The sequence below is a fragment of the Sorex araneus genome, chromosome X (assembly GCF_027595985.1).
Source record: "Sorex araneus isolate mSorAra2 chromosome X, mSorAra2.pri, whole genome shotgun sequence".
Lineage (NCBI taxonomy): Eukaryota > Metazoa > Chordata > Mammalia > Eulipotyphla > Soricidae > Sorex > Sorex araneus.
This window is the reverse complement of record NC_073313.1, coordinates 132,893,670-132,914,408: the sequence shown is the minus strand read 5'-3', so window position 1 is coordinate 132,914,408 and position 20,739 is coordinate 132,893,670. Positions and strand designations below refer to the sequence as shown.

The window sequence follows — 20,739 nt, the reverse complement described above, 5'->3', positions numbered from 1 at the left end:
TCATTGTTCAACATCGAGTTGTTTAATTCCCAGGTGTTTGATTTGGTTTTCTGTCTCTGTTAATGATTAACTTCTATCTTCAGTGCATTGTGGTCTGATAAGATAGCTGATACCATGTCTATCTTCCTGATTCTGTTGAGATATGTTGTGTGTCCCAGCACATGGTCTATTCTGGAAAATGTTCCATGTGCACTGGAAAAGAATGTGTATTCTTTTTTGGGGGGTATAAAGCCCTGTATAGATCTATTAGCACTCTCTCTTCTAATTCTTCCTTCAAAGCCAGTATTACCTTGGTGAGTTTTAAACTTCTTGATCTATCCAGAGGTGACAGGGCGGTGTTGAAGTCTCAACTACTACTGTGTTGCTTGCAATGGTCTTCTTAAGGTCTGTTAGCAGTTGTTGTAGGTATTTAGCTGGTTCCTCATTGGGTGCGTACACGTTTAGGAGTGTGATTTCTTCCTGCTGTACATAAACCTTGATTAATAACAAATTGCCTTCACTATCCCTTCTAATGTTTTTCAACCTGAAATCTAGTAAGGCCACCCCAGCTTTTTTGAGGGAATTGTTTTCTTACAGGATTATTTTCCATTCTTTGACTTTAAGTCTGTGTTTGTTCTGGCTATTCAGATGTGTTTCTTGCAGGCAGCAGAATATTGGGTTAAGTCTGATGGATTCAATGTTTTAATTCATTTTGCCACTCTGTGTCTCTGAGGTCGTGCACTTAGTCCATTGACACTGAGAGATTATTGTCATGGCGTTTTGTTCCATCATTCTATAGAAATTTGTTGTGTTTGTGGGGTTTATATTGCCTTACAGTAGCTCCACTCAGTACTTCTTTTAAGGTTGGTTTTGATTCTATGAAGTTCCTGAGCTGTTGTTTATCCATGAATTTGTGTATGATTCCTTCAAATCTGAATGAGTCTAGCCAGGTAAAGTATTCTTGGTGAAGAGATAATTTTGTTTAATTTTTTAACTATATCCCATCATTGACTTCAGGCCTGGAGGGTTTCATATAATAATAGGTCTCCTGTAAATCTAAGAGATGGTCCTTGTTCCTTTGTATGTAATTTACTTCTGTGATCTTGAGGCTTTCAGTATTGTATCTTTATCTACGATATTAGATGTTCTAATTAGGATATGCTTTGGTGTCTTTTTATTGGTATCTCTTTTAGCTGTTATCCTTCGGGCTTCTTGGATGTGGATGCCTGCAATTTCCAGCTCTAGGAACTTTTTAGTGATGATTTATTTAATTGTTACTAACTCATTGGAGTTGCCTCCCTGTCCCTCTGGGATTCTAATGATTCTTATATTGTTCCTCTTGAATTCATCCCATAAGCCTCTAATCCAACCCTGAGCGATTTTGAAGTCTTTTTCCATCTTATTTTGTTGCCTGTATGCTTTCTGTAGTGCATCTTCAAGCTCACTGACTCTATCTTCGGCTGCTGTCATTCTACTGTTGAGGGTACCCACTGTGTTTTTCCTTTCATATAGCGAGTTTTTTATTGGACACATTTCTGTTTGTTTCTTATTTCTGCTCTCATTTCCTCCTTTATTGTATTGGCTGTCCATTACACTGTTTTTTTGAGCTCATTGATCATCCACACCATTTCGTCTCTAGAATCTTTATCCAAGAGATTTTATATGTGGATATTCCTTGCTGGGACTTCAGGGCTTGTACCTTCCTCCTCTCCTAATGCCGGAGTTCTGCACTGTCTTCCCATAGTGCCTATGGCAGTCTAGGGGTGATAATCTCTTCTTTACCCTTCTAGAATATTCCCTGTCTTTTTGGTGCCCTTTCTAACTATTTGGAGCTACTTTGGAAATGGATCTTATGGATTATACTGAAGAAGTATAACTGGCAGCTGTGGTAGCAGAGTTCGATAGGTTTGAATCCCACTCAGTCACCACCTAGGTAGTTGCCCTGAGTCTGCAATTCTGCTTCTGTCCCCAAAGCTGCTCCTGCCTACTTACTGATATTAATACTGAATCTCTGTTACCTCATCAATTTGAACTCTATAATTATATAGAGTTGTGGCTTTTATCTACGTTAAAATAAATATATTTGCACACCATAAGAGCGCAGGACCCCTGTAGCCCACCCCACCCCTGCACCCCGGCTTCCGACCCCAGGCCTCCTTACTCACTGCGCTAGCCCCACCCTTCCCCAAAGAGGTGCATGGGACCCTCTCTGCCCCGCCCTCCCAGCCCAACGGAGCTATCCCGCTAGACCAGTGCAGCACCCCTGGAAACCCCAGCACCCCAGTTTCCGACCCCAGGCTTACCTGCTCGCCGCCCTAGCCCCACCCTTACCTAAACAGATGCATGGGACCCTCTCAGCCCCACCCGCCCAGCCCGACGGAGCTGTACTGCCGGACCAGAGCAGCACCACCTCAGACCCCCAGCACCCCCATATCTGGCCCCAGGCCCCACTTCCACAAACAGGCTGTTGGGGGCATGTCCTGTACATCAGGGGGCGTGGCCTCGTGGGGGCCGAAGTATTTTCCCTTCTTCCCTGCTGTGTGAACTTATTTCTTTGAAGAACATCCTGGCCATCTCAATCACCACATGCCAATAGTCCATTAGCCTATACAAATTTCACAAAGGCTGTCAGAGAACACAAAAAGCTGTACAAGCCTTTAATAAAGAGAGCATAGCATCACGTCTTAACTAGAGGCCCCACATAAACCAGGAGGAGCGTCTGAGAGTAAGGAAGTACTCTAGAAGGGGAAAAAGGCTACCATCATCAACTTAGCTCATCTAAAATCCGCTTTTGCAGCAAGAGGGAATAGGGATAGAGAACTGGAAGGTTGCACCTCTATAGCTCCATAACAATATAAAGAAACAGCAAAAATCTCCACGAGTACATGCTGAAGAAAATATTCCAGAAGCCTCAAGAGGGGATACCAGAAACACAATCACTCAGATAAAGAATTCAGAGGGGAAATCTTGAAGATGGTAAAAAAAACTCAAAGCAACCATGGAACAGACATCAAATAAATTATGGGAGGATATGAAAGAAGCATTGGAACGGTCCATCAAGAAAATACAAAAAAAAATGAGAGCAGAAATTTCAAAGCTATGAACAGAAGTGACACAAATAAAGTAATCAGTAGATGAAATAAAAAAACTCAGTAGGTGCCCTCAACAGTAGAAAGGCTACAGCCGAAGACAGAATCAGTGAAGATGAGCTACAGAAAGCTTACAGGCAACAACAAATAATGGCAAAAGACCTCCAAATGGCTCTAGAGCAAATCAGAGTCCTAGGGGTTGACCTCAAGAGGAACAATATAAAAATAATTAGAGTACCAGAAACACAGTGAAGTGATCCCAATGAAAAAACCACAGTGAAAGACATCATTGCTAAGAAATTCCCAGAGCTGGAGGATGCAGGCATCGAGATCCAAGGAGCGCGAAGTGTGTCAGCTAAAAGAGATGCTAATAAAAAGACTCCAAGACATATCATAATCAGAATGATGGATGCCAAGGATATAGACACAATACTGCAAGAAGCAAGGTCAAAGAAAAAATCACATACAAAGGAGCACCCCTTAGATTTACAGCAGATGTATCAGAGGAAACACTCCAAGCCTGAAGACAATGGTGGGATATAGGGAAAAGACTCAATGAAATGAGCACCTCACCAAGAATACTTTAACCAGCTAAACTCTAACTCAAATTCGAAGGAATAATATACTATTTTGTGGAAAAACAACACCTCAGGAACTTCATAGAGTCAAAGCCAAAATTAAAAGAAGGACTAAAGGGGCTATAGTAAAACAAAAAGCCTACAAAAACAACAAGCCCTATAGAAGATGGCACAAAACACCATGACAATAATCTCTCACAATATCAATGGTATAAATGAACCAATCAAGAGACACAGAGTGGCAAAATGAAACCAGAAACTAAACCCAAAATTCTGCTGCCTACAAGAAACATACCTGAACAGTCAAAGCAAACACAGGCTCAAAGTCAAAGAATGGAAAACAATCCTGCAACTAAACAATTCCCTCCAAAAAGCTGGCATGGCCGTACTATCAGACAAACATAGATTTCAGGTTGAAGAAGACTAAAATAGACAGTGAAAGTCATTTTCCATTTATCAAGGGATATATACAACAGCAAGAAAAAACACTCTTAAAAGTATACGCACGTAATGAGCGACCAGCTACTTAAAACTGCTAACAGACCTTAAGGAGAACATCCCTAGCAACACAATAGTAGTCAGAGACCTCAACATCGCTTTATCACTTCGGGATAGATCAACAAGAACAAAACTCAGCAAGGAAACACTGACTCTGAAGGAAGAAATGGATGAGAGAGGGTTATCTGACCTATACAGGGCTTTACACACCAAAAAGAAAGATTCCACATTCTTTTCCAGTGCGCACGGAATATTTTACAACATGTGCTGGGTCACAAAACATACCTCAACAGAATCAGGAAGATAGAATTGTATCAACTATCTTTTCAAACCAGGATGTGCTGCAGATAGAAGCTATTTACACACAGATGCACAGCACCAAATCGAACACCTGGAAATTAAATAAATCAATGTTGAACAATGTGTGGGTCAGGAAGGAAATCAAGGAAGAAATCAAAAGATACCTCGAGACAAATGAAAATGAAGACATATGCTACCAGAACCTATGGGACACAGCTAAAGCCGTGCTAAGGGGAAAATTTAGAGCTCTGTAAACATTTCTCAGGAAGGAAGAAAGGGCCTATATAGATAGCTTGACCTCACAGCTCAAGGTCTCAAAAAAGGACCAGCAAAACGAATCCAAACCAGACCAAAGGAAAGAAATAATAAAAATTAGAGCAGAAATTAACGACATGGAAACCCAAAAACCAATTGAGAGGTCAATGAAACCAAGAGCTGGTTATTTGAGAAAATAAACAAGATTAATAAACCACTAACAAGACTCACAAAGAGAGAGAGAGAACTCTAATAAAGCAAATCAGAAATGAAAAGGGGGAACATCACAATAGAAACGAATGAAATTCAAAAGATCATCAGAGACTACTTTGAAAGTCTGTATGCCACGAAACAAGAGAACCTAAAAGAAATGGATGAATTCCTTATTCCTACAATCTGCCAAAACTGAACCAATAACATTTGGAATATCTGAATAGACCCATTAATATCAAGGAAACTTATAATAAAAAATCTCCCCAAAAACAAAAGTTCAGGTACAGATGAATTCACTACCGAAATATTCCAAACACTTAAAGAGGATCTGTTGCCAGTTCTTCCCAAGCTTTTTCACGAAACTGAAGAAACAGAAACTCTCTCAAACAGTTTCCATGAGGCACATATCTCCCTAATACCAAAAGCAAACAAAGCCACCACTAACAAATAAAATTGTAGACCAATATCCCTGATGAATACTGATGCAGAGATCCTCAACAAAATATTAGCAAATAGAATCCAACAACTCTTCAAAAACTTCATACACCATAACCAAGTGGGATTCATCCCGGGGATGCAAGGATGGTTTAACATTCAGAAATTAATCAACATACTCCATCATATCAACAAAAATAAAGATAAAAACCATATGATCATATCAATAGATGCAGAGGAAGCATTTAACAAGATCAAACAACAGTTTATGATGGAAATTCTCACCAAAGTGGTTTTGAAGGAAACTTCCTAAAGATAGTCAAACACCTCTACCACAAACCCATGGCAATCATTATCTTCAATGGGGAAAAACTAAGGGCCTTTCCTCTAAGATCAGGGACAAGACAAGGATGCCCACTCTCACCACTTCTGTTCAATGTAGTACTGGAAGTACTTGCAATAGTGTTAGGCAAAAGAAAGATATTAAGGGCATCCAGATAGGAAAGGAAGAAATCAAACTCTTGTTATTCGCAGATGATATGACACTGTATCTAGAGAATCCTAATGCCTCTACCAAGAAAGTCTTAGAAACAATAGACTTGTACAGTAAAGTCACATGCTATAAAATCATACCCAAAAGTCCATGGCCTTCCTATATGCAAATAATGATACAGAGGAGAGTGACATGAAAAAAGGAATCCCATTCACAATCGTGCCTCAGAAAATTAAGTACATTGGAATCAGCTTAACTACAGAATAAAAAAGTAAAGGACCTCTACAAAGTAAACTATAAAACACTACTCCATGAAATAAAAGAGGACATGAGGAAATGGAAACATATCCCCTGCTCACATATAGGGAGAATCAACATTATCAAAATGGCAATACTCCGTAAAGCATTATACAGATTCAATGCGATCCCTATAAGGATACCCATGAAATTCTTCAAAGAAATGGATCAAGCAATCCTGAAATTTGTATGGAACATCAAACGTCAATAAATAGCTAAACCAAGTCTTGGGGAAAAGACTATGAGAGGCATCACCCTCCCCTATCTTAAACTCTACTACAAAGCGATAACAATTAAAACAGCATGGTACTGGAACAAAGGCAGAGCCGCAGACCAATGGAACAGAGTGGGATATCCCTACACACAACCCCAAATGTATGAACATCTAATCTTTGATAAGGGAGCAGGAAATGTGAAGTGGAGCAAGGAAAGCCTCTTTAACAAATGGTGCTGGCATAACTAGACGACCACATGCAAAAGAATGGGCTTAGACCTAGACCTAACACCTTGCACAATAGTCAAATCAAAATGTATTAAGACCTCAACATCAGACCACAATCTATAAGGTACATTGAAGACAAGGTCAGCAAAACCCTCCCCGATATTGAAGCTAAAGTTTATCGTCAAAGATGACACGCAACTGAGCAACCAAGTGTAAACAGAGATAAACAAATGGGACTATATTAAACTAAGAAACTTCTGGACCACAAGAGAAAGAGTGACCAGAATATAAAGACAACCTACAGAATGCGAAAGGATATTCACCCAGTACCCATCTGATAAGGGGTTGATATCAAGGGTATATAAAGAACTGGTTAAAATCTGTAAGAAGAAAACATCCAACCCCATCAGAAAATGTGGAGAAGAAATAAACAGAAACTTTCTCAAGGAAAATATACTAATGGCCAAAAGCACACGAAAAAATGCTCTTCATCACTAATCACTGATCATCAGGGAGATGCAGATCAAAACAACCATGAGATACCACCTCACACCACAGAGACTGGCACACATTGAAAAAAACAAAAATAACTAGTGTTGGCATGGATGTGGGAAGAAAGGGACCCTCCTACACTGCTGGTGGGCATGCTGACTGGTTCAGCCCTTTTGGAAAACAATATGGACACTTCTCAAAAAATTAGAAATTGAGTTCCCATTTGGTCCAGTAATACCACTTCTGGGAATACATCCTGGAGAGATATAAAAGTATAGTTGAAATGACATTTGCACTTGTTTGTTCATCGCAGTACTCTTTACAATAGCCAGAATTGGGAAAAAACCCGAGTGCCCGAGAACAGATGACTGGTTAAAGAAACTTTGGTACATCTACACAATGGAATACTATGCAGCTGTTAGAAAAGATGAAGTCATGTACTTTGCATATAAGTGGATACATGAAAAGTATCATTCTAACTGAAATGAGTCAGAAAGAGACATAGAAAGATCACACTCATCTGTGGAATAAAAAATAAAAGAGTGGGAGACTAACACCCAATAATAGTAGAAATATGTACAAGGAGATTTGCTCCACGGCTTTGAAGCCAGGCTCCCATGCTGGGGGAAAAGGCAGCTCAGATAGATAAGGGAATACCAAGTAAAGTATTTATGGAGGGCCCGCTTAGGATGAGAGATGTGTGCTGAAAGTAGACTATAGGTTGAACACAATGGCCACCCAAGACCTCTATTGAAATCCACAACACCCAAAAGGAGAGAGAGAACAAAAGGATATGCCCTGCCACAGAGGTGGGGTGAGGTGGATGGGATGGGTGGTGGGAGGGATACTGGAATCATCGGTGGTGGAGAATGGGCACTGGTGGCGGGATGGGTACTCGAGCATTGTATGAGTGAAACACTCGCATGAAAATATGTAAATCTGTAACTGTACCCTCATGGTAATTCACTAATCAAATAATAATAAATTTTTAAACTGATGATTAATTTATGCACAACAGAAATACAAATTAAAACCACAGTGACAAATGCCACACATCTTTTAACATTTTTAAAATTAAAAAGGCCCTGAAATGGAGAGGGGACAATAGCAGGGCACTTGCCTTGCATGTGGATGAACTGGGCTTGATTCTTAGCACTCCATATTGTTTCTTCCACCACACAGGTAGTGATCCCTCAGTGTAAAGCCAGAAGTTAGCCTTGAGTATGGGCAATTGTTGCACCCAAACCAATAAAATTTAATTAAATTTAAAAGTTCAGTAGACTGATTTCTCATACCAAATACTGACAATAACATGGAATACCTAGAACACTTCTTTGGGGGGTCAGGGGACATACCTGGCTGTGCTCAGGAGCAACTTATTGTTCTGTACTCAAGAGTTCATTCCTAGAGTTTCTTGGGGAACCATATGTGATGCTGGGAATACAATAGGGTGGGCCACGTGCAAGGTAATCACATTAACTCCTCTACTATTTTCCTGGCCCCTAGCATTGTTATATAGTAAGAAGAATATGAAACAGATGTATATTCCATGCAGTAGAAATATAAAAGGAAAATTCTTGGGCTGTTCCTCAAAACTATAAATCTCTACATCCCAAAGGATCCAATCATTTCACTTCTAGGTTTTTACCTGAAAGCAATGGAAGCATATGTTAAACTTGTACTCGAATGTTCATAGTAGCTTTATATAAATTTTCAATTGGAAATTACCTAACTTTTCATCAACGAATGAGTCTGATATATCAGACACTGGAACACTAACCAGTAGTAAAAATGACAGACTATTGATACATGTAAAATATAGATGAATTTCCAAATAAAAGAAGACTGAGAAGAATTACACCCTCCAGGAAAACAAATATTGCATAATTCTATGGAAATAAAAGTTTAGAAAATGCAAATAAGGGCAGAAAATGGGGAAAGGGGTAGAAGAAACATGGATGAGAAGGAGGGAGTTTAGTCTAAGGTGGTACTTGTTTTTATTTTATCACTAGTGTGGATCAGGGTTTACTGCTGGTTCTGCACTCAAGTAATGCTCTGGCAGTGTGGCAGGACGATAAGGGGTACCAGGAATTGAACCCAGGTCAGCAACATACAAGAAACACACTCTACCCCTGTACTACCACTACAGCCCCTATGGTGATATTTTGGGGGATGATGAATGTTGCCTCTGTTAAATTTTACAATTTATATATGTACATTTCATTATATGTCAACTATCTTCAATAAAGCTGTCAAAACCAAACAAAAATTTTAATTACCAATAAAGTAGATATAATGTACGTCAAGTTAGTAATGGCCATTCCTAACAATCCTACAGCAATTCCCATAATCAATGACTGAAAAAATATATTCCTTCTGAGATCATGGACAACAAAAAATGTTCACTTTCCCCACTACTATACAATATAGCTTTGGAAGTCCTCACCATAGCAATTAGGCAAAAATAAAAAGAAATAAAATGAATCCAATCGGAAAAGTAGTTAAATTACTAAAATTTGCAGGTGATATTATTTTCTTACGTAGATGATCCAAAAGACTCCACTAAAAACCTCTTAGAAACAATAAAATAGAACAGTAAAGATTAAACCACAGATCAATATGCAAACAGTGAATTAGAGAAAAAAATCCATTTGAAACAGTTTCCAGAATCATTAAATAGCTAATACTCAAATGAAGAATGTGAAAGATTTATATATCAAAAACTCAAAGTCACAGATATAAGAGAGATCTAAAAGGTCTGGGCAAACACTTTAGATGAAGAATCCTGGGCTGAATGCCTGGCACCATTGTAGTGCCCTGAGAAGGAAGCAACTCCAAAGCACGGAGCCAGGAGTAACCTATAAGCACCGCTAGCTGTAGCCCCCAAACCAAAGAATATATATGTATATGTCCATGTATGTAAGTGTATACAAATAAATATATATTCAAACCTCAAGTCACCAATAAAATAAACACTAGGAAAAGAAAAATATTCAGTATTTATGGACTAGAAGGAAAACATTGTCAAAATGAGCATACTGTCTAAAGCATTATACAGATTCAATGCAATGTCCTCCAAAATTCCCATGACATTCTTCAAGGACTTAGACCAAAACTACTAAATTTGTACCATTGCCACTAAAAGTTGTATGGAATAATAAAACTCTTAACCAGCAAAGGAACTTGGAGCAAAAGAACAGAGGAGATATTACATTCCAATATTATTTATACTTCAATGCCATAGCAATCAAAAGTATTCTGTGTATATAACTATACAGTCATAGTGGTATAAAGGTAGACCTAAAATCAATTGAATGGAAATGAGAGCACAGAAATGAACATTCATATGTATAAACAAATAATCTATGACTAAGGAGTTAGGCACATGGCATGGAACAAGAAAAACCTCCTCAACAAATAGCACTGGAAAAATTAGATAGTCATATGCAAAACCAAAACTCCATAGCTTTCTCATACCATACACGTAACTTAGTTCAAATTAGATTAATAATTTTAAGACTATTCTAGAATCCATAAAATACATTAAGGGAAACCAAGACAGAACACTGCAGGATATGAAACACATATGGTTTTAATGATTTCTGTCTATTAATCAAGAAAATAGAAAGGAAACAATGGTAAATGTGACGACATCAAACAGAAAAAAGCTTTAGCAACATAAAATAAAATTAGGATAAAATAGAAGCACAGCCTACTAAAGGTAAAAAATATTTTCACATAGTACATCAGATAAAGGACTAAAATGAAAGATAAATAAAACACTCTTTAAAAGCTCAACAATGATCACTCTGGATAAGAACTGAATGCTGAAATTAGGTAAAGGAACAAATATGATAACCTGTCGGTACCTATATTGCAAACCATAGTGTCCAAAAGGGGAGACAGAAAGAGAGAGAAAGAGACAGAAACAGAGAGAAAAAGAAGAAAAGTACTTGACATAAAGTAAGGCTTGAGGGGAGGAAGGCAAGAGGGAAATTTGGGCCATTGTTGGTGGGAAATGTACACTGGTGGAGGAATGGGTGATGGAACACTGTATGACTGAAACCTGACCATGATCAGCTTTGTAACTCTATCTCACAGTGACTCAAAAAATAAAATTAAAAAAATGAAAAAGAGATAAGAACAGCAAAATTCTTTCATAAAGAAAAACTTCACTCAATCAACTTGAGGAGACAACTATGTATTTACACAAGGAGAAATGTAGTTTATTTCTCCTCTTTTTGAGTTTCTAGATGGCATACCTCAGTGATTTGTGGAGTTAGACCAACATAATTTTGCAAAAATAAAGAAATTATAATCTAAAAAAGTTCATCAACCACAAAAATATAAACCCATATAAATAGAGAAAAAGTTGGACAATTCCCCAAAGAAAACTCACTAGGAGACTTTGCGGGCATAAAAAAGTGTTAATCATCACTTATTATCAGAGAAATGCAAACCAAAACAACAATGAGGTATCACCGCACACTGCAAAGATTGGCCTTCATCAAAAAAACTGGACAGCACTGTTTGCAGGAATGTGGCAAAAAAGGAAACCTAATTAATTCACTGTTGGTGAGAGTGCAGTCTTGTTTGGCTTCTACAGAAATCAATATAGAGACTTCTCACAAAAAAATACTGTTTTCCATATAACCCGATGATTCACTTCTTGGTATTTACCCCAATAACAAAAACTAAAATGTATATTCATGCCTATATTTATTGCATTGTCAAATTACAAGATACAAGAAATATCCAAATGATCAATGGAAGAGAAATGGATAAAACTGTGGCATATAAGCGCAAAAAATATTACATAGCTATAAGAAAATTGAAATCTTGAACTTTTGTGCACCTTGAATGGAAGTGGAGGACATTATTTTAAACTGAAGTCAGAGAAAGAAATATATGTACCAAATAATCTCACTCACCTATGGTATAAAAAGAAACAATAAAAATACTGAATGATGACAAACCATTAGTCTTCAACTATAAAACTATGTGTCCCCAAAATAAAAACAAAACTGAGATTACCAAATCATAGGAGAATGGTATGGGGGTGAAGGAAGAAGTAAACAACCTGAAGTGACTTCAGGACGGAGGTGGAGTGTACTTGTTCACTTGTGATGATAGCGACGATTTCATGATACCTAAGCTACAAAACTCTTATTTAAAATACAAAATAAAAATGCAATTTTAACATTAGCACTTACATGTATATTTTCTGTTCCTCCCTCTTCCATTGGCTCATCAACAATTTTAAGACCATTTACCTGAAGAAAAAAAAAACACAGTTAAAAATGTAAGTTCAGAAGTATTCAAACTAAAGTAATAATAAGAAAATTACACAACGGCTAACTTTTCGGACTCTAACATATTTCATAGTTACTGAACCACAAAATGATACAGAGTGTGCTGAAAAAATATTTAAGTAGATTTCAGATTGCCCTTGATAGTCTTTGAATTTCAGAACTTTACGTTTCATATTATTTAGTCTTTTACTAAGATGGATGAGGATATACTAAATATGACTTTTGTGCCACATCCAAACATTTCCACATCCAAACATTTATGGACATAAAAACTGCCACAGAAGACATTTATTGTGGTTAAACATTAAGAAATTAGAATGTTTTTATAAAATTGCACTGAAATCAGAATATTTTTATAAAATTGCACTGTTGTTAATTCTTCTCCATTCAGTTCAGTTAAAATGTGATTTGCTATAGAGAAGTAAAAAGAAATTCTAGTAGAAAAATTCATGTTGGTGCTGAATCGACAGTACAGCATTTGCCTTACATGAGCCTACACAGAGTTTGATCCTAGACATCCAATATAAATCCCGAGGACCACAAGGAGTGATTCCCAAGTACAGAGCCAGAGTTAACCCCTGAACATCTCTGGGTGGGACCCAGAAACCAAAACAAAAGACTTACACTGCCATGAAAAAAACAAAATGATTTCAACGTACAAAACTCAGTAGGTAATAATTCTTCTTTCCAAAGTACAACATCAGTAAAAATATAAAATTCTGGGGCCTGAGCAATAGTACAGCGGGTAGGGTGCTTGTCTCTACATGACGGATCTGAGTTCTATCCCCAGCAAGCCATAACATCCCCAAGCCTTCCAGGAGTGATCTCTGAGTTGAGAACTAGGAATAATCTCTAAGCACCACCATGTGTGGCCCAAAAAGAAGAAAAAAAGTGTAAAGTACTTAAAAAGGGTCTGCAAGTTATGAAATATGTGCCTAATATGTCTCTTTTTGTTTAAGAAAGATGTATTGGAACATGACTTTGTCTCTGTAAAAGTAGATCTGGGAAGTCCACAAAAATATAAATACTTGCTCAGGGTCAGACTACTAGCACATCAGGTAGGGTTTTTGCTTTGCACGTGGCCAACCTGGGTCCAACCCATAGCATCCCATCTGATCCCCCAAGCACTGCTAGGAATAATTCCTGAGTACAGAGCCAGTAGTAATCCCTGAACATTGTCAGATGTATCCCCACAAAGCAATTAAAAATGCTATTTTGACTTTTAAAGAAAAATGTTGCAAACCAAACATCTAAGATATCAACCTATTTATGAGACCAGAGAAGATGGGAGAGGACAGGAGGAGAGAAACACAAGAAAAAGAAGTAGTAAATTAAAAAGAACTTCTGTTGACACTAAATTTGTGTAAGTGTATCATTAATTTATTATGAACTAAAAGCTAAACAAACACAAACATAAACTTGGGGGCTCTGAAAGTTAAACAGATTAATAGCAGGCAGACTGGGTAAATATTAATTTGAAGACTTACCAATGCTTTAATATGTTTTATGGGTTTATCTGATACATCTATTTGTTGATTTTAACTCAAGGTGTTAAATCATGGAAATCTATATGGTCAAAGAAAATATTCAAGGAAAAAAACACCACTTTCTGAAAAAAAACACCACTTTCTGAACTTTTTGAGCTCATGAGCACAATTGCATTTTGTTATCCAAAATCTATGTTTTTCCTTTTGGTTCATTATGGTCTCTAAAGTAAGACCAAATAAATCATCATTCTGGTCATAAAAATCAATGAGGCCCATACAAGAAAAGTGAGAACAGAGAGTACAGGGATAAAGGCAGTTACCTTGCATGAGGAAGAATCCAGTCCCATCTCACGTGGCTCTTCAAGAACCAGCAGAACACCCTCTCAGCAGAAAACTGGAAGTAGCACCAAAGCACCTCCAGGTGAGGCCCAAAAGAACCACAAAATGGGCGCATCCTCTGCCATTCCATCCAGGTATCAGCCTGGGCCAGGGCTCCTTCCCTGAGCCGCAAGTGCTAATGTGGCCGCGAGTTATACTCCCCCCTCTAGTATCTTACAAGAACCTTAAGTTAACCTCTTAGCTGGAACTTTCACCAGGATTGCTTAACCACCAGAAACACATTAGCCAGTAATTCATTGCCCAGCTCAATCAATATTGCATCATAAGCAGAATAGTAACAGTGAGTGTGAAGGGCTGAGCCACATAGGTCACTATGGTAAAGCAACGCAGATCCCCACCAAGCTCACTTGTTGAAGAGGCAAGCCCAGAAGGACCCAACAGCAATGAAGTGCTATACAACCTGCGTGACAAGGAAATTAGGAGGGAGCTACAGAGGATGCTTAGGGAACTAAAAGAAACAATGGATAGCAATACAAATAACATACAAGAGGATTTGAAGGTAGAAATGCGGAAAATGCAAACAAAATTACAAATGGAAATGTCAGACCTTTAAAACCTGCTAGGCGAATTAAAAAAACTCAGTGGACAGCCTCAGCAGCAGATTAACAGCTGCTGAGGACAGAATCAGTGAGCTCAAAGATGAAGTCCAGAGACTCTCTAGAAATGAACAGAAAATGGAAAAGAGACTGACAATCCAGGAGCAGATGGCAAGGGAAGATCGTGATGAAGCCAAGAGGAGTAATGTAAGAATTTATTAGAGCCCCAGAGGGACAGGAAGAAAACCCTGATGAAGAAAAAACTGTGAAAGACATCATTGCTATGATGTTCCCAGAGCTGAAGAAAACATGCGACCATATTCAGGAGGTCCGAAGGGTACCAGCTAGAAGAAATCCAAATAGAAATACCCCAAGACACATCCTGATCAAAATGACCAAAACCTTAGATAGAGACAAAATCCTGAAAGCAGCAAGATCAAAGAAAGAAATCGCCTATAAAGGAGCATCCTTAATATTCACAGCCGACTTGCCTGATGAAAACCTCACTGCCCGAAAATAGTGGTGGGATATAGTGAAAAAATTCAATGAAATAAATGCCTCACCAAAAATACTTTACCTGGCTAGACTCTCATTCATAACAGGAGGCACACCGTTCCACAGAGTAACAACAGCTTAGGACCTTCATAGACTCAAAACCATGGTTACAAGGACAACTGAATGGGCTACTTTAAGACAAGACAGGACCCTCAAATACACCAAATTTCAGCAGAAAAATGGGACAAAACCCCATAACAATAATCTTTCTCAACGTCAATGGATTAAACGCAACAATTAAAAGAGAGAGTGGCATTATGGATTAGAAAATTGAACCCAACATTCTGCTGCCTGCAAGAAACACATCTCAACAGTCAGAGCAAACACAGGATCAAAGTCAAAGGCTGGAAAACAATCCTACAGGGGAACAATGCCCATAAAAAAGCTGGGGTAGCCATCTTAGTATCAGAGCACATTGATTTCAGACTGAAGAAGGTCACAAGAGACAGTGAAGGGCATGTCTTATTGATAAAGGGATCGGTACAACAGGAATAACTAACAATAATAAATATATATGCACCTAATGAAGGACTAGCAAACTACTTAAAACAACTACTCATAGACTTGAAGAAAGACATAGATAGCAACACAATACTAGTGGGAGACTTCAACAATGCTTTATTACCTCTTGATAGATAGATCAACCAGACTTAACATATTTCATCTGAGAGAATAAACGGAAGAAAGGGACTTAGTATCTGTACACAGGACACTTCATTCTCAAAAAGTTGAAAACACATTCTTCTCAAGTGTACATGGAACATTCTCAGACCACATGCTGAGCCATAAAATATACCTCCATAAAATTAAGAAGATAGAGATTGTATCAACAATCTTCTCAGACCACGATGTGCTGGAATTAGAAATAAATCACACACACAAACAGAAAACAAAATCAAACACCTGGAAATTAAACAGCTCACTATTGGACAAGTGGCTTAGAAAGGAAATCAAAGAGGAAATCAAAACATTCCTGGAAATGAATGAAAATGAGGACACAAGTTTCCAATACCTATGGGACACAGCAAAAGCTGTGTTAAGAGTAACGTTTATAGCTCTACAAGCATTCCTCAGGAAGGAGGAGCGAGCCCACATAAGTAACCTAACCTCACAGCTTAAGAACTTGGAGAATGACCAACAAAAGGAGCCCAATCCGAACAGGAGGAAGGAAATAATAAAACTCAGAGGAGAAATTAATGAGATGGAAACAAAAAAAAATCCGAAAGATGAATGAAATGAAGAGCTGATTATTTTGAGAAAATAAACAAGATCAATAAACCTCTAGCAAGACTCACAAAAAAGGGAGAGAGAAAACCCTAATAAACTGAATCACAAATGAAAAGAGGGACTTACAACAGGAATTACAGAAATTTAAAGGATCCTCAGAGATTACTTTGAGAATCTTTATGCCATGAAACACGAAAACTTCGAGGAAATGGATAAATTCCTAGATTCCTAGATCCTCCCAGGGCTGAACCAAAAAGACCTGGAATACCTGAACAGACCTATCACCATCAAGGAAATTGAAAAGGTAATAAGTCTCCTAAGCACAAAGTCCTGGCCGAGATGGATTCACTAGTGAATTCTCCAAACCTTTAAAGAGGACTTACTCCCAATCCTCTTTAAACTTTTCCAAGAAACTGAAGTTATTCAAAACCCCTTCCAAACAGTTTCTATGAAGCAAATATCACTCTGATACCAAAACCAGACAAAGATACCACAAAGAAAGAGAATTACAGACTGATATCCCTGATGAACACCGACGCAAAGATCCTCAACAATATATTAGCAAATAGAATCCAAGGACTCATCAAAAAGATCATACACTATGACCAAGCAGGATTCATCCCAGGGATGCAAGGATGGTTTAACATTTGCAAGTCAATCAACATAATTCATCATATCAATAAAAGAAATTTAAAAAATGATCATTTCAATGGATGCAGAGAAAGCATGTGACAAGACTGAGCATGCATTTATGATGAAAACTCTCAATAAAATGAGCATCAAAGGAACTTTGCTCAATATAGTCAAAGCCATCTACCAAAAGCCCAAGGCAAGTATAATTCTCAATGGGGAAAAACTAAAAGTCTTCCCACTAAGATCAGGCAAAAGGTAAGGTTGCCCGCTTTCACCACTCCTATACAATATAGTACTGGAAGTCCTGGCCATAGCAGTTAGACAAGAAAAAGATATCAAGGGCATACAGATAGGAAAAAAAGAAAGTCAAGTTATCACATTTTGCAGATGACATGATACTATACGTGGAAAACCTTAAAGACTCTACAGAAAAGCTCCTAGAAACAATAGGTCGATATAGTAAAGTGACAGGCTACAAAATCAACTCCCAAATGTCCATGAATTTCTTTTTTATTTTATTTTACTTTATTTTTGGGTTACACCCAGATTGCTCAGGAATTACTCCTGGAAGTGGTTAGGGTACCATATGGGATGCCGGGGATTAAACTCAGGTCTGCCGCTTGCAAGGCAAATGCCCTACCCACTGTGCTATCACTCCGGCCCCTCATGACTTTCTTATATACAAATAATGAAAGAGAAGAAAGAGACATTAAAAAAATCCCGTTCACAATAGGACCTCAAAAAATCACGTACCTTGAAATCAGATTAATCAAAGAGGTAAAGGACCTAAACAAGGAAAATTACAAAGCACTACTTCAAGAAATAAAAGAGGACACTGGGATATGGAGACACATCCCATGCTCATGGATAGGGAGAATTAACATTATAAAAATGGCAATACTGCTCAAAGCACTATACAAATTTAATGTGGTCCCTATCAGGATACCCATGACATTTTTCAAAGAAATAGACAAAATACTCCTGAAATTTATATGGAACAATAAACCCCCAAGAATAGCTAAAGCAATCCTTGGAAAAAAAAAGATGGGTGGCGTCAACTTCCCCAACATCAAACTCTAATACAAAGCAGTAGTAATTAAAACAGCATGGTATTGGGATAAAAACAGACCTGCAGACCAATGGAACAGATAAATATCCTGTCATAGACCACCAAATATATGGCCACTTAATCCTTGACAAACGAGCAAGAAATGAGAAGTAGAACAAGGAAAGCCTCTTCAACAAGTGGTGCTGGGAAAACTGGATAGCTACCTGTAAAAAAATGAACTCTGACTTCTATCTAATGCCAGGCACAAAACTTAGATCAAAGTAGATTAAAGACCTCAATATCAGACATGAATCTACAAGGTACACAGAAGAAAATGTAGGCAGAACTCTCCAGGACATTGAAGCATCTTTAAGGATGAAACAGAACTGACCATGCAAGTGGAAGCAACCATAAACAAATGGGACTACATCAAATTAAGAAGCTTCTGCACTTCAAAAGAAACAGTGAGCAAAATACAAAAAGAGCCCACAGAATAGCAAAGAATATTTACCCAATACCCATCTGACAAGGGATTAATATCCAGGATTAATATCCAGGAGAAACACTAGTAGAATTGTATAAGAAAAAACCTCCAACCCCATCAAAAAACGGGGAGAAGAAATGAACAGAAGTTTCCTCAAAAAAGAAATACAAATGGCCAAAAGGCACATGAAAAAATGCTCCAAATCCCTAGTCATCAGGGAGATGCAAATCAAAACAATAATGAGATATCATCTCACACCACAGAGACTGGCACACTTTCAAAAGAACAATAGCAACCAGTCCTGGCATGGATGTGTGGAAAAGGGACACTCTTTCACTGTTGGTGGGAATGTCCAGTCTTTCTGGAAAACAATATGGACAGTCCTTCAAAAACTAGAAATTGTGCTTCCATGGGACCCCGCAATGCTACTTCTGAAAATATATCCCGAGGATGCAAAAAAATCACAGTAGAAAGGACATCTGTACCTATATATTCATTGCAGCACTGTTCACAATAGCCAAAATATAGAAACAACCGGAGTGCCCTAAAACAGATGACTGATTAAAGAAACTTTGGCACATCTACACAACTGAATACTATGCAGCTTTTAGGATAGATGATGTCATGAAATTTGCTTAAAATAGATAGACATGGAGAGTATCATGCTAAGTGAAATGAGTCAGAAAGGAGGGACAGACATAGAAGGACTGCACTCATTTGTGGAGTATAAAAGAACATAACATGAGACTGACACCCAAGTACAGTAGACACAAGGGCCAGGAATATTTCTCCATAGTTGAAAGCCTGCCTCATGAGCAGGGGGGAGAAGGCAGCTGGAATAGAGAAAGGATAACTAAGAAAATGATGACTGCAGGAATCAGTCGGGATGGGAGATGCATGCCATAAGTAGATAATGGACCAAACATGATGACCTCTCAGTGTCTGTGTTGCAAGCCATAATGCCCAAAAGTAGATAGTATGGGGAATATTTTCTACCATGGAGGCAGGTGGAGGGTGGGAAACGGGGGGTATACTGGATATATTGTTGGTGGGAAATGTGCAATGGTGGAGAGTGGGTGTTTGATCAATGTGTGATTGTAACCCAAACATGAAAGCCTGTAACTATCTCACAGTGATTCAATAAAATTTTTTAAAAAGCTTCTTTTCTATTTGGTAAAAGAATCCTAAAACTGTATGATGGCTGAAACATCTTATGTGAATATGCTGAAAATTGCCTATTTGAGTACTTTAGATGGGTGAATTGTATGGTTTATGAATTATATCAATACATTTATGTTTAGAAACTTGCTTAATTTTTTTCAAATTTTGTGACAGTATAAATTCCAAATTTTAATCCCAGTGATTCTCCCAAGGGATACAATTAAATATATACCATATATATTTACATGTATATAAATTAAAATGCTTAAACACAAGAGAAAATTACTGTCTCAAAAGAGAGAATAATGACATGCTATATAGTCTTTTAATAAGAAAACCTATAAATTGTGTAATGATGTTTTACTCCAGTGGTAGCTTCAAAGGCTATGCAAAAATGGCTAGGTATATGGTATGCTATACTATTTACATTTGGATAATTGTACTCTGACATTTACAAAATGTATCACCTAAAGATATATTTTCTCAGAAAACATTTCTATTTTAAGGGATATATGGCTCCACATTACTAATGAGAAATCATGGAAATGACAAAAATTGAAAGATTATTTTAGATAAATGAATATTTATATTACCACAAAAATCTACACATAAATATCTTTGATAAAAATTGCAAAAAAATGCAAATATTCAAGATTTTTTTAACTGGTACAAGTATAAACAATACAAAATTTTCATCTATATCTATATAAGAGCCTAAAGAAACACTGGCACTTGTAACAATATAGATATACCTTAATGTATTTTTCTAACTGTACGAATTCAGAAATAAAGGGAAATATTATAAGACTACATGCACATTGCATTC

At 37.6% G+C, this 20,739-nt stretch overlaps 1 protein-coding gene across 4 annotated transcripts in view; it reads right to left on the bottom strand.

The window, feature by feature from the left end:
* The window catches only part of RPS6KA6 (ribosomal protein S6 kinase A6), a 242,384-nt gene that overhangs the window by 188,472 nt on the left and 33,173 nt on the right, over positions 1 to 20,739 (bottom strand). For all 4 annotated transcript variants that reach the window (XM_055122992.1, XM_055122993.1, XM_055122994.1 and 1 more), the window contains exon 2: positions 12,285 to 12,344. In XM_055122992.1, coding sequence (XP_054978967.1) covers positions 12,285 to 12,344 — 60 coding nt within the window. The remainder of the gene's footprint in view (positions 1 to 12,284; positions 12,345 to 20,739) is intronic.